Here is a 13253-nt window from a genome sequence, read left to right on the forward strand (position 1 = left end):
CCAACCGCCTTGACCGCCTACTGTGAGCTCGCCACAGCCGCAGTTGCCTCACGCGAGTCTTTTGGTGCATCGTCATTGCTGTCCATCAGCCCTTTTCGTACCAGTTGACCCGCGTCACCTACGCACTACAGCTTTTGCTTTTGCAGAAGGCTCGATTGTTACCTTCATTTCCGATCGACTTTACCTTGAAGAATAATCCAGCATGCAGCTTTCGCGCTGAAACCACCTCGGTGTCACTTTTGCCGCACTGCAAAACTTTTGGCGGGGTACTAAGATTGCCATCATATTGTGTACCCAGCCCCACTACAAGCGGAGTCTATTGTGGCCTTGTCGATGGTACCGCCCAGATCATGCACACCACCGTGTTTAATTTCTCTTCTCCGCTGCTAGCCACTCCCTCTATTGCTTTTACCGCAACCTTGGGCATTGATGCTTATGGAGCCAGAACAATGGGGCCCGGTTTGACTCACAAGCGCTGTCGCAGACGCCCAGTATTGGCGCACCCAACTATCGTGGAACCGTCCTTCGAGCTGTTCAAACACCGCCCCTTACCGGACGTACCGCAGTTGGAAATTCCACTGACCCTTACATCACTCATCGGTCTTGCTCAAAGGAACCCCGCTACGAGGGGATCTATTGGCACCCCGACACGGTACAGGCATTTCACTCTGACTCCGAGGAAAGGTAAACTTCCAAAGCTTCACCGGCAATCCTGGTCACCAAGGACATGCCGTTCAGCTCGTTTTCACAGGCCGCCTTATCCAAGGAGGGAGAGAATCTGAACACCCTGGAGCCTACGTTGATATTGGGTTACCTACTTTGCATGGTTTTATCTTGATGTAGGCTGCAGACCTGTTCAGATTTCTCCTTCTATGAGGCGAGGTCATGTGTATCAGAAGAAGCTCGACACTTGAAGTAGGATCCAACCATCACACTCGCCGTATTCGATATATTCGCCACTCTGCGCTGTTCTCTTCACACCATCAGCAGGATCTTGTATGGTATGATACACAAATGATGATGGCTAATGTTCAGGTTTCGAAGACTTCAAGGAGCTGTCGCTACGTCGTTTTTTAGGCTCACTCGCCCACATTGACGACACCGAACCTCGACTTTCCACCACGCATCCGAAACGAAACCTGCCGACCCTACAACACCCTCTTACTGCGATCGCGCGTACCCATACAATACAACAAGACAAGAGAGAAGCACTCCTTGGTCTGGATGGGGACGAAACTTCGTACAAGGAAAAGGCAAATAGGCCTAAGGCCTATAGTAGGACAACAATACGCAAATGAGCGGATGTAGCGCCATTGTAGGCTTCGCGGTGTTTATTTTTTCCCTTGATCGAGGTGAGGAGACCTTGCCGGAAATGCTATTATCCTCCACGCATAGTAGGTTGGTGAAGCGCTGTGGATATGAGTGCTGCTCATTGGCTGCTCCCACTGGTAATACTCCGCGAGTATCAGAGGGCTACATCGGCTCGAGGATGGGAGGACAGAGGATCACGGCAATCGTCGCACACTCGTTGGAAGGTTTTTCGGAGCAAGGCCCACACGCCCAGGGCTTGGATGCCACGCAACATGCTAGACGCGTCTCGACGCAAGGATCTTTTTCATGACTATTAGACCGTACCAAGTCTCCGCAACTTATAGGCCAACGTATAACTCGTGCTTCTACAACCCATTCTCTTTACAATAAGACTAGAAAACTTTCTCTCTACACACATGGTTCTTCTATCATCTTCTGAGCTCTAGAACTGTACAGCGATGGAACTACTACCCGATGAGCATATACCAAAGATACGCAAGTACCATCTGCATCCATACGCTACCCCATACGGCAGTATAGCGTTCCGCCGGCATTGAGACTGTACCCGCGATCATATTATGCCTCTTGCAGCCGTTGAAACGATTCCGAACCAGACCCGATGGAATGCATTACACTTCCAATACATTCGTCATCACGCTGCTTAAGGCTGCGATAGCAGTGAACAAATGTCTTCAGAGCTCACCGCTCCACTAACCACCCTTAGCACTCATCGATTTTCACGAGTTTCAGTGGCACAATACGGAAAGGATGTTTGCCATCTCGTGCGATCTGTTGCGCCTCCTACGCCAAGAAATCACTTTCAGCAAAGAATATTATAAGTTCTTGGACAAGAATAGCCACCCGATAGATTGGCAGCAACAGCTCCATCACCTACAAAGGATTACAGTCAAGGGTGCCATGCTCCGCAGTCTAGAAGCCAGAGTGATAGTAACACTTGATTCAACTCCGACTGCGTCAACTACCATAAGTCGCTCAAATAGCGTGGAAGTTGAGGTTTCCGGGGCCAATTGTGCCGTCTACGATGGGAATTATTCCTCTCGTCGTTCATACGTCGAACAATCAGTACCAAACAGTGGCAGCGACTGTAAAGCGGTCATCGCGACCCTTCTAAAGAACCATGATTGGCTAGGCTAATTTGTAATGTTATCAAAAGTGTTTGGTCGATCAAATTACTCACACCGTTCAGTCAGGGATTTCACGCAAGATGCTAGTAGTGAGGCCGTGTTCAGCGTCGAGAGGGTTCGAATACATTCTGACTACCTCGATGCAGCTCTCTCATATGTCTTGGTTCGTGAATGACATATAGCTACTGCGTTTTGTTCGTGACGCAGGCTAGTGGCTGAAATTCATTGAAGCATGTGGCTTCGTAAGACATGCGGTAGACATTCATGTTTCGATATTGTTGTGTTGGAGTTTATAACAACACCGTGATAGTCGTGTCTTACATAACTTGACTAGATCATCTCAGTCCTGGGAGCTATGTTGTCATAGAGGTTTCATTCAACTCTCGGGCACCTACGCCTAGTCTACCCACACGTCGTTCAAAAGCCACTGCTGTCCAGCCCATTGCTCTTTCACAACCGGCCAGATAAGTTCTGGCGGCAGGACGAAGCCGCCACCCGCCTGGTCTTGAGGACTCAGCTCCATCGTCCACGAGTGGTTTGCGCCATGCACAGCATAGTGGTGGTCTCTCGAGTTACCGGTTGAGAAGTAAAGGATCTGGCACCCAGGACCGAACTCATACGTGCTGTTCTTAGTGCTAGCAGCCATGATGGCATTCGCAGTACCACCAGCAACTTCAAGCATGCGAGGAAGAGTTTCGGGTAGCGGGTCGCACGAGAAGCCATAGGGAGTGAGAATGAGCTGACCATACGAGTGGAAGTCGATGAATGATCGAATACCAGCGCCTGTTTGCGATAGTTGAGCTGAGAGACTGTCCATGGCTTGGTTCTCAGGCGTGTCACCTGGTGCTTCTCCACGGTAGGTCTGACCGCAAGGGTCAGGTGTCGATCCACCCTCTGGCGGCTCAGCATCCCATTCGTACTTCCAGTTGCGGTTGCCGTCAGTACCTAGGCAGGTAGTGTTGATGTTCGGGCGTGGCTGACGGTTCTTCCTCCAGAGACGGTCGTTGGTCTGCGTGTACAAGAAGCCATCCGGGTTGTGGAAGGGGACCAGATAGAAGTCGTAGTAGTCCAGGAAGGTGGTCACATTGGCATCACCTTTCTTGTAACCGTCGATCAACTGGTAGGCCAGGTACTCAATAACTATGACAATTAGCTGTGGTTCATATGAGTCGCGATGCACCTTCTTACCCATGGTCGATATCCACTCTCGAGCATGGACTGTCGCGTGCCAAAGGATGACTGGCTTCTCTTCTTGCTTTCCGTGACCTTTCTTCTCGTCTCCATGAAGGTGGAATGCCCAGATGGTCCGGTTCTCGTAGCTCTGTCCGATTGAAAACTTCCCTGAGTTCTTCGGAAATGCCTTGACTAGATCATCCCAGTATTGGAGGTGGTCGGCATACGGATGATAGGTGTCAAACCAAGAGAGATCTGGCAACTCGCCACGCTTGTGCAAACCTCTCTTATATACCGCTTCTTTGTCGGTCGCGCGTATGTAGTGGCCCAAGTCGGAATTGACGAGGCGAGCCTTCAGACCCAGGGCGTTGAATGCGTCGACCTCTTCTGGTGGAATAGCGACAGAAAGGGTGTCGCGAATGGGATGAGTGTGGTATTGGGAGAAGCGCTTCCCGAGATCACGAGCCTCGTCAGCGGAAGACGGTGTGACTGAATAGACGTGGTAGCCATCGTAGCTGGCTTTAGCACTGCGGGTCACAGAGCTGTCGCGAGGCTGTAAGGGATTCGCAGCAACCAACTGAGCGGCCAGCAACACCTTTGTCCACTTCATGATGCACAAGAGTCGACTTCAGTGCTGACAAGAAGCCTCCGCGGTCTGTCCGAAGACATTATATACCCATTCATGAACGCTGTCAGAACCTTATCGTGCGATGGAGCCAAGCAAACGATGATGCAACGGTTTGAGTCCATCTCGCAATCTCGCACAGATATATCGCCATGACATCCGGCGCTTGGTTCGTAACGAGTATGCGGAGTGTCGTTCAACGGCAGCCAAGAAGACGCCGAGACTTTGAGGTACCTGGGATATCACCAGCTTCCTGATCTGGTCTCGCCGCCAAGGAGTGCGACATGGTACGTATCCGCCTTCCCCTCACTCCGGGTATACTGATCTGATTGCGAATCATCCTCCGTGCGGTCCCTGGTTTTGTTGAGCGCTGCCATCGTACACAAATAGTGAAGAACTGAGAGAAGACTTGAATCTTGTTGTTTCAGAAGCTAGTATTACAAGAGCGACGGGAAAGATGTGGGAAGCGTTACTTGGTTTTGTGACGTCGTAACTGCTACTATATAACTGAGTTTTGCGTTACTTTAAAGTTGTACTTTGGGTACAAGCAGAGCCAAGCAAAAAGAGCCTCTGCCCACCACATCCCGTCATAGAAGGAAACCGGCAGGTAAAAAGGAAGCTACGGAGGCATGAAACGGCAAAAAAAGAATGCTCGTGAGAGCTGTTATGTGACCTAACCAGGGGTCGCTTTTGGCGATGTCAGCGTCGGTATTCGAACGAGGGCTCTTGGATCTACTTACAACCTGGAATCTCTTGATATCGAACGAATCGTAGTCAAGCGCCTTGCCATTGGGCCATTAGGCCAGTTGTACTGTTGATGGAGGGCGAAGAAAATCTAAAGAAAATAACCTCAACAAAAGATAGGCCTGAGCGATTGGCGCTAGAGCGCGGGGCTACTCTTCATGCACCGCCAAACGTCACTAGCCCCACCATACCTCTCCTTCAATTCGACACACGTATACTAGGCACCAACTATGACAGCCTCCATCATGGCCGTGACACACCGAAGAGGCCGCTCGCCGGCGCAAGGTAACAGCGCTGTACCCTGAAGGCCGCTCTTCAAGCAGGAGCTACTTCCACAATCCCCATGTGTGGCCTCCTTCCGTCCAAGACATACACTCCTCAGCCTCAATCACCAAGACCGACAATGTCCGCAAGCAAGACTGAGATTTATACCGCGCACTACGACAGCAACCAATTTGTAGTCGGAGGTGGCGTCGCGATCTTCCACCTGGCGACGAGTCGTGTGGTGATATGCAGTTGCGTTCACAGAGGACGAAAGTTCTACTTTTTACCCAAGGGACGACGCGACGCCGGTGAGGAGAGCGGCACAGGCGCAGAAAGAGAAGGCTATGAAGAGGTACGCGACATAGACGGATCCTTGCAGCAGAATACGTACTAATGGTACGAACAGTCGGGCTACCGCAACCGTCTTCTCCCTCTACCCACCGTACACCGGCAACCGCAAGCCCACCCACGCATACACGCTTCTCCACAGACCGCCGAACCAGTCTCGATGCAACTCATGCCACTCGGTACGCGACAATACATAATCTACTGGTACATCGCGGAGACACTTCCTCCGAACCTCGAGACCCTGCTTGAGACGGAAGCCGGCGCTGTGTACAAACCGCCGCCGGCATACCCACAGAATCTCTCTCTACGAGAAAGGATAAAACAAGAACCTGAGGGATACGAACCAAGACACCATGAGAACACGGGGGTAGATGAACTGGAAGTCATGTATGAGAGTCATCTCGTGAGCGTGGACGAGGCAATGGAAACACTGGGGAAGGAACGCAGTATGGGTCGAGTGATGGCGGAAGTGGTGAGGAAAGGCTGGGAGGGAATACAGAGAAGGTTCGAGATGGAGGACGCTGCCACGCATGAGAGCCCGGAAGCAGTTTAATGAACATGAAAAGACGCGACGAACGAATGATTCCCGGAACATTCCTTTGGGTTGGATGACTACCATAACGATAGTGTCACTCTTATCCACGGTTTTCGTCCGCAGTCGCCGAGAGCGTAGCACAGAAGCAACTTGCTCGTTCACAGCCCGCCTGCAAGGTGTTGCTTATCAGGTGAAATGTTGAACACTACGAATTACGCGATCAAAAGTTACTTCGGTATGAGAAATCACTCCCTATCACATCAAAAACATACAACAGCCATACCTACCACGTGTCTTCGCTACCGCAACACCTACCCAGTCCAACGAAACTCGCCAAAGCAGAGCAATATACCTCACCCCACAACGTCATGCGCGTGTTATCAGCATTAAATGAAGCAACCCCGCCCAACGCACGCGATAACCGTTGACGAAAAGAGTGGTAGCGACGGAGCATTTCCTGAGCCAGGTTGCAAAAACCTGCTCGCGCTGGCTGTTCTTATATTGCATTCCCCCATCCGTGCACTCGCACAGCATACATTCGCCTGCGGCGGGTAGCGCACAGATAGCGACATGGTGTTTTCTTCATCTGCCGTGTGTCGCACATGAAGGACGCTCATGGGTTGCGATGTTCAAGGACGGTAACGGACGATTTGTGTGATGTGCTGTGTGTAAGTAGGAATAAGTTCTGGGCCTGGACAGCATCCGTTGCGGGTCAACTTATTAACCGACAGAGGCCCCTGGCACCCGAGGTCATTCTTTCATCCTCGTGGGCAATCCTTCAATATTAGCCAAGCGTCATACGAACATCAGTTATCACGACCTAGGGAGCATCTGACAAAGACATGATAAATTTTCCGCAGTGCAGCAGTAGGGTTGTGGTTGGATGGAAACCTTATCTGCGCATGTGAAGTTACGGGAGGTGCACGGATGGGGAATGCGGACATTGAGGATGCAGGATGGCTCGTGTTGAAGGTCAGGTCTTGATCCTGAAGGAGCTGTGAGAGTCGATGGGGGCCTAGAGGCGGGGTTCAATGAAGAGCCGGTTGCTTTGGAGGTGTAGTTATAGAAGGTCTGTTATGATATCTCTCCAAGACGGATAAGTTGGTTCTTCCAATCATACTTCTACCATGTCCTTGGTGTACGAGAAATACGACATTCGATTCTAGTACGGTATGACGAATTCCGGACACATACAGGAATCATTTGCGATCGTTGGCTGTCCAAGAACGGTGGATACACCGTTCGGAATTTGAATTGTTCGATAAACTGTGATTACGAATGGAATGTAGTAAATCTAGCTGCAGTGCCTATGAGATCAATGCGAGGTGACAATATGATGCGGGAGCGATTGCGCAAACATTTACAAGGTCGATGCGTTGCTCCGAATCCTTCTGAGGAATACTCAAAGGTACGTAATAGCCTCGATACCGTGATGATGTGACTTGATAGTAGGTTTTCGAGAAGTACCCGGTCGCAGGCGGTTGCAGCTATACCAGCTCAGGATCGGGATCTATCACCCTTGCCAACTGCAAGCTAGATTTGCTCGGATGCCTCTCTAACATCTTGATCTACGTATTCTTGCGATGATGGCGTTTGTTGGGATCGAATCAATGGAGTTGACACTACCCATACGTAAGCAGTGCAGACCAACATACGTACTGCGTCAGCACGATGTACATTTACCAGCATGGCGACGCGGAAATCTTGTCAAGAACTGAAACACGATCGACATATCTGTACGCTCAGCTGCAAGCCTTCCGTTCTTTTCATGCAACGATTTCAGCCGCGATCTGGGTGTTCGCGCACCTTCGGATCTCCTCACGTCGTCCGAGTCGCAATGGAGCTAAAGCGACTGGAGGAGCGCTATGCAGTGCAGCATGAAGGCGCGCCAGCATCGATGCCTACGGATGAACTACAGCGACTTGTTGAGTGCGAATGAGGCGCTCTGAAACATCCGGGCCGTTGTATCTCCCAGCGCTCCTGTACACGGGAAGGCGCACTAGAAACGCACAGCGCGCGGGTCGCAAGCGCCGGAGGCCTACGGTCGCTGAAGTATCATAAGAAGATGTCGAATAAGAGTACGCGGAATCGATCCTGTTCGAGGGTTTCAGATAAGCGTTCGTGATGGGGAGATCTGTTAGCTCGGCGGACGCGCGTCGTAGTTGTTTGGCTGCGGCGGGATCAGAATACCCACAACCAGCCGTCGAGCGAAGGCGTAAGGGAGATGTTGTTGATGCGGTATCGTCCCGTCGATTTACGCATGCTCCATGTCAGGGTGTGCGACAGGTGTCCGGATCGCAGCAGGGGGCATGAGATTCACTTTCCAACAAGAACGCTAATGCAAGTCACTACCAGGACCAGGGTATGTCATGTCAGGAAAGAGCGATGAGAGATCGAATCGTTGTTATCTTGTCATGATTTCTGAGGTGGTAGAGATATGTACACCATCAGCCAAAGTAGACGCCTTGAACACCAAACAAGCATCGCCGTGCTCGTGAAGGAACCGTTGTGGTGACGTGATAACATTGATAGTTAGCCCGAAGGCGCGCCCGACCACATGAATATTTTGTCTTCGTGCCTGCTCCACAGGATAAGATACAAGGAGTGTAAAAAGAGACCAAATCAAAAGATGACGCGGTAAAGAAACGAAATGTAATGTATACAGCGAAGTAGTAGATGCAAGCATGTCCTCATTAGATCCAACATTGGTCCTTCCAAACACGATTGATTGCAAGGCTAGAGATCAGTGGACGCAGGGTAAACCCATATGGCGAGACCGGAGATGGATAGGGAGAGGAGACGTTTACCACGAGAAAGACTCCTCGCGGAAGTCCACGTTCCACTGGGACTCGCGGTTGCGGACAGAGCGACGAAGCTCATCCGCCAATCCACCAGTACCGCAGGTGCTGACACAGGCAGCACCGATACCCTCTTGCATCTCCTGGTCGACCAAGGCTTGGACGTTGGGACGACCGGGGAACATCTGAACGCTGGAAGAGGGTGAGTGGATCTCCTTGGTGCTGCGGGGGCGAGTGACGAAGAGCAGAATCTTCAGAATCTCGCGACGGCGTGGCATGGACAAGATTTGTGTCATCCATGTGCGGATCCATTCCAAGTGTTCGGGTGACTGGATGATCCAGACGAGTGTCAGACGGCGGGTGGCGACGGTTCCGTTGGCGTAACCAGCGACGATATCACGAACGTGGGGAACCTGGTGAGTGATACCGATACCAGCAGCCCATAGCATGACGGTTCCATAAGAGCTTAGGTCTTCACCGCCTGTCACATGATGTTAGCATGGGTTGTTTAGATTGGATTAATATAAGCGATATTGAAAAGTCTGGGGAAAACAAGCTTCGGTACTTACCATATGGGCCCTCGACATAAGCCGAAGTGGAAAATCTGCCGGCAGCGGAGAGGTCGGCCTTTTTGAAGAGCTTGTCGGTGAATCCAGTTCGGCGGCGAATAATGAAAGACATGCTGGTCTTGTGGTGCTCGAGGATGTCTTGGCGATTCATGGGAAGACCCTTCTCATCGGCGACGGACGAGGCAATGGTGAGATCTTCCTCTTCTTCACTCCAAGCGACAGAGAAGGGGTGGTTGGTCCAGAGTCCGACGGATGGAATGTACAAGTAGGCGTGCTGACCGGGGCGGAACCTCCATGGGCGAGCCATGCGGACGGTCACACGAAGGGCGTCTCCAGGGAGAACCTCAACATCGCAACCGGTACCACCGTTTCCAACGTTGCGCATGACGAGGCGGACAAATCTCCAGGTTCGCTCCATGACCCAGAGAGCGAGTACGCCGTAGAGCATGAACTGTTGCGGGCGCTCCTTGAGGTGGACCCATACGGCGCCGAGCGCGATGGCAGCACCGACAATGTGGCCGTGCAGGAAAACCTCATAGAAGGAGTGACGCACTGGAGAGGGGGACTGAATCAGGAGGAAGACGAATGCGACAGTGCCCTGTAAATGTTAGACATTGCTGGAACCGGATTGGTACATGACTTACAATGAAACCTGTCATGATGAACTCGCTTCCAGTGATGGAGGCTTGTACGGCACCCCAGCCCTCTGCAAATTTGTTAGCATTGCGATGTTAACATGTCTGACCGAGCAAACTTACTGGTGTGAACCTTGTTGGCGATCCAGCATACGGTGTGGGCAATGGCCTCAAGAATAACGATACGTCCGAACCAACGGTGAATGAGGTTCATGGTGTCGAACGAAATGCCGGTGAGCTTGATGATGGGGTTGTTGCGACCAGCAAGTAGGAACAAGGGGATCATGTTGATGACAGCCATGATGCCGGAGCGGCTGAGAAGTTCACCGGCTCCGGCTGAAAAGCTGCTGTAGTCGATCTTCCAGACACAGAAGCCAACATTGACAGCAAAGTAGCCGACTAGGAAGAAGCTTTGCAGACGGCTAGGTAGAGTTCCAACACCAATGGCGGAAGAGAGCTTGAATTCGCGGTGGTGACGGGTGCGGAATAGAGGCGCATCGAGGCAGTGCTTCTTGAAAGCTGCGTAGGTCCTATTGGGGATGGCGAAGTATCGTTGCGTTTCGTTGTTCAAGCATGTGACGGTGCGGATGTAACGGACAAAGAAGAGGATGACTTGGTACGTGAAGAAGACGACAACGATGATCCACCAGATGTATCCAAGGTAGTGCTGGACGTCGAGGTTCTCAAGACCAGCAGTTGGGTCTTCTTCTCCATGACCCGCACGCTTGGAGAGACCACCCATAGCTTGGACGAGAGACATTGTCGTGATGGAGAGGTAGGCGACAAGTAGGAGTCTTAGGGGGAGGGGACGCGGTCTAGAAGGAGTGCTTTAAGGATCCAGGACGGTAGGGTTGAGAGAGTGGACTCTGTCTTGGCCAGCAAACGACAGACGGGGGTAGGTGGGAAGAAGCACAACGGCACTTGTTCCGAATCGGTGATGCGAGAGTAGGCTAGAGGTTCACTCCGATCGTGGCGATGATGTGGTCGTGCGTTGTGACCGGCTTCACTATAGTAGATTGGGCGGGCTGGCTTTGGGCGCAGGAGGCCAGGGTTAACGGCAGGCGCAATGCAGGCTCAGTTGACGTCGCCGGTGGTGTTGACAGAATCCAGATTGGGCGAGTTAATCAACAGGGATAAAGCAAACAAGGCAGCTGATGGTATGTAGCCGTTATGCAGGCGAAATGGGCTGCGGTGATAGGGCCTCGAGAGAAAATCGCCAACCAGGGGATATATTGCAAAGAGCCGGCGGGGAGGCGACGACTAGCACGCGGAGCGACGAAGAGAAGGTAAGTACCAGGACGGACCGAGGCGATAAAAGAGTGACGTGTGGTGAGCGAGTGTGAGGGTAAAGGGAAGAAGAAGGTTACGCAAGAGCGGGCGTGTGGGTAGAAGGGGAGCAATGCGTGAGTTTGATTATCGCGGCCTCTGATGCAGGATTGGAGGGAGTGCCTGACGCCAGTGACAGGGGGAAGCCTGTCGTGCGCCCGCCTGGCCGCCGCAGCGCAGCCTGCTATTCGGGGACCGGGCGATGAAACGGGGGGTCCCACGCCACACGCGAGGCCCTAGGCGACAGGGCGTTTCATCGCTCCGAACAAATCCACGCACTCACCACCACTCTCACCACACCTTGCGTCATCGAGGCCTGGAAGCTTCAAAACAACACATAGCGGTCCTCTTGGTTTGCTGAACGACAAGCGGCACGCCAAACAGGGATCCACCGCCCGCCGCTCCTGCAACACTCCCTTGGCGTCCATTCACCCCGCTGCGCCCCAGCCTGCAACGGCCCTACATCATCTTTCCGCGACGACGAGGACCGTCTCCGCAACGCCTCGTCTTGGCCCACTTCGTCGCGCGGCAGACCTCCCCGATGGCTTGCCAATGCTGTAGTTCTATCAAGTGCCCTGAATTATCTCACTCCCGTGGAAACTGCAGCCGTGATCGGCCTCCGTCACTGTAAATATACCACGTAAACATACTGCAATCAGCCAGCGTGCAGATTCGACCGCTGACTACCATGGGAACAGAGGTACGCCGGCGGCGCTTGAGTGAGCATCACCTCAAACAATTCATGCCCGCTGGCATCATGCCGTGGCTCCCCATGCAATGCATGACTGGTTGTTTCATTTGTCCCGTCTTGCGGACGCTCCAACCGTCTGTTTTGACCTCTGCCCGGTAGCCCAGTCCTTGGGAGCTGTCACTCCATATCGGGCCGGCGTGTCTCAGCAACCCTACACATGCTGAAGCACTCTAGATTCGCAGGCAATTTGACGCGAGCCTTGGGTTCGAGAGGGTAATTGTTTCTCCACATGGTTCGGGGCAGCAGTACGATCCGCAAGTGCTGGGACTGTTCGTGCTGCGGCCGCGATTCTAGATCTTTCACACAATCACCGCCGTCTGCTACCGGGCTGTTGAGAAAGAGTGCGCATGCGGTAGCATCCATATCAGCTGTTATCGCAATCTACTATCAACTGCTTCTGCAAATTACGCATGCTCAGCGCCCCCATTTTAGAGCGGCTGCTATGCTCCACTGCAAATTCACCGACGACGCCACCATGCGTCCAGAGTCCTCAACACGAACGGCTGGGACCTACGGACGTTCGTCTTGACACTTTAGCCTGTGCCCATCGTACGTCTTTGCTTTTCCTATCCTTTGCGTTTGATGGCTTCGAGGATGACTTAACCCGGAACACTCCATAGTACAGCCGCTGTAAAATACGAGTCAGAGGCACACGTGCATCCATACTCCCTTCGAGTCGCAGGACAGATCACATATGACAGCTTCATGTTCACTCTCGCCGCAGGCAAACCCAGGCTTGTCACTGCGACCGCTGAGGAACTGTCAGATTGCCGTTGTTTCAAACAGATGACGAGGTCCATCTAGGCCCCACGATGTCGAAACGTCGTCAACGATCCCCAAGACGGTGTTTCAAGGACAGGCACCTTTCATCTTCCTTCACTGAAAGGCAATCACTTCCCAACGTTACAATCACTTCGCAGCGTCTGACATGCGACACCATTACCAAGTACGCAAGCGCTGAGGTGGACCTAGCGTAGACGTTCGCAGCTATCGATAGTCACGCAATTCGGAGCAGGCGCTGTGTGTTTG

General features: G+C 52.4%; 3 protein-coding genes across 3 annotated transcripts; 1 reads left to right on the forward strand and 2 right to left on the reverse strand.

Moving 5' to 3' along the window:
* Positions 1 to 2656: 2656 nt before the first annotated feature.
* BKA58DRAFT_334950 (carboxypeptidase-like protein A4 precursor) lies at positions 2657 to 4239 on the reverse strand (the record flags this gene model as incomplete). The annotated part of the gene is made up of 2 exons (XM_046168232.1): positions 2657 to 3596; positions 3645 to 4239. The coding sequence occupies 2 exons, from the start codon at positions 4237 to 4239 to the stop codon at positions 2854 to 2856; spliced, it is 1338 nt and encodes a 445-aa protein (XP_046027623.1). The 3' UTR covers positions 2657 to 2853.
* Positions 4240 to 5401: 1162 nt separating this feature from the next.
* Positions 5402 to 6163, forward strand: BKA58DRAFT_437619 (uncharacterized protein; the record flags this gene model as incomplete). Its single annotated transcript, XM_046173503.1, has 2 exons — positions 5402 to 5614; positions 5669 to 6163. The coding sequence occupies 2 exons, from the start codon at positions 5402 to 5404 to the stop codon at positions 6161 to 6163; spliced, it is 708 nt and encodes a 235-aa protein (XP_046027624.1).
* Positions 6164 to 8741: 2578 nt separating this feature from the next.
* BKA58DRAFT_125638 (ferric reductase) lies at positions 8742 to 11089 on the reverse strand. The gene is made up of 4 exons (XM_046164274.1): positions 10271 to 11089; positions 10157 to 10218; positions 9513 to 10110; positions 8742 to 9424 (listed from the first exon to the last, which is right to left on the reverse strand). The coding sequence occupies exons 1-4, from the start codon at positions 10905 to 10907 to the stop codon at positions 8949 to 8951; spliced, it is 1773 nt and encodes a 590-aa protein (XP_046027625.1). The 5' UTR covers positions 10908 to 11089; the 3' UTR covers positions 8742 to 8948.
* Positions 11090 to 13253: the final 2164 nt, after the last annotated feature.

The sequence above is a fragment of the Alternaria rosae genome (genome assembly GCF_020736505.1).
Source record: "Alternaria rosae strain MPI-PUGE-AT-0040 chromosome Unknown BKA58scaffold_3, whole genome shotgun sequence".
NCBI classification, from domain to species: domain Eukaryota; kingdom Fungi; phylum Ascomycota; class Dothideomycetes; order Pleosporales; family Pleosporaceae; genus Alternaria; species Alternaria rosae.

Bases quoted from the DNA above. Each gene is read 5' to 3' on its own strand.
- BKA58DRAFT_125638 (XM_046164274.1), bottom strand. From the start codon at position 10,907: ATGTCTCTCGTCCAAGCTATGGGTGGTCTCTCCAAGCGTGCGGGTCAT. The intron at 10,219-10,270 runs GTAAGTTTGCTC...ACAAATTTGCAG, and splicing joins CGCCAACAAGGTTCACACCA to AGGGCTGGGGTGCCGTACAA. The intron at 9,425-9,512 runs GTAAGTACCGAA...ATCATGTGACAG, and splicing joins TTATGTCGAGGGCCCATATG to GCGGTGAAGACCTAAGCTCT.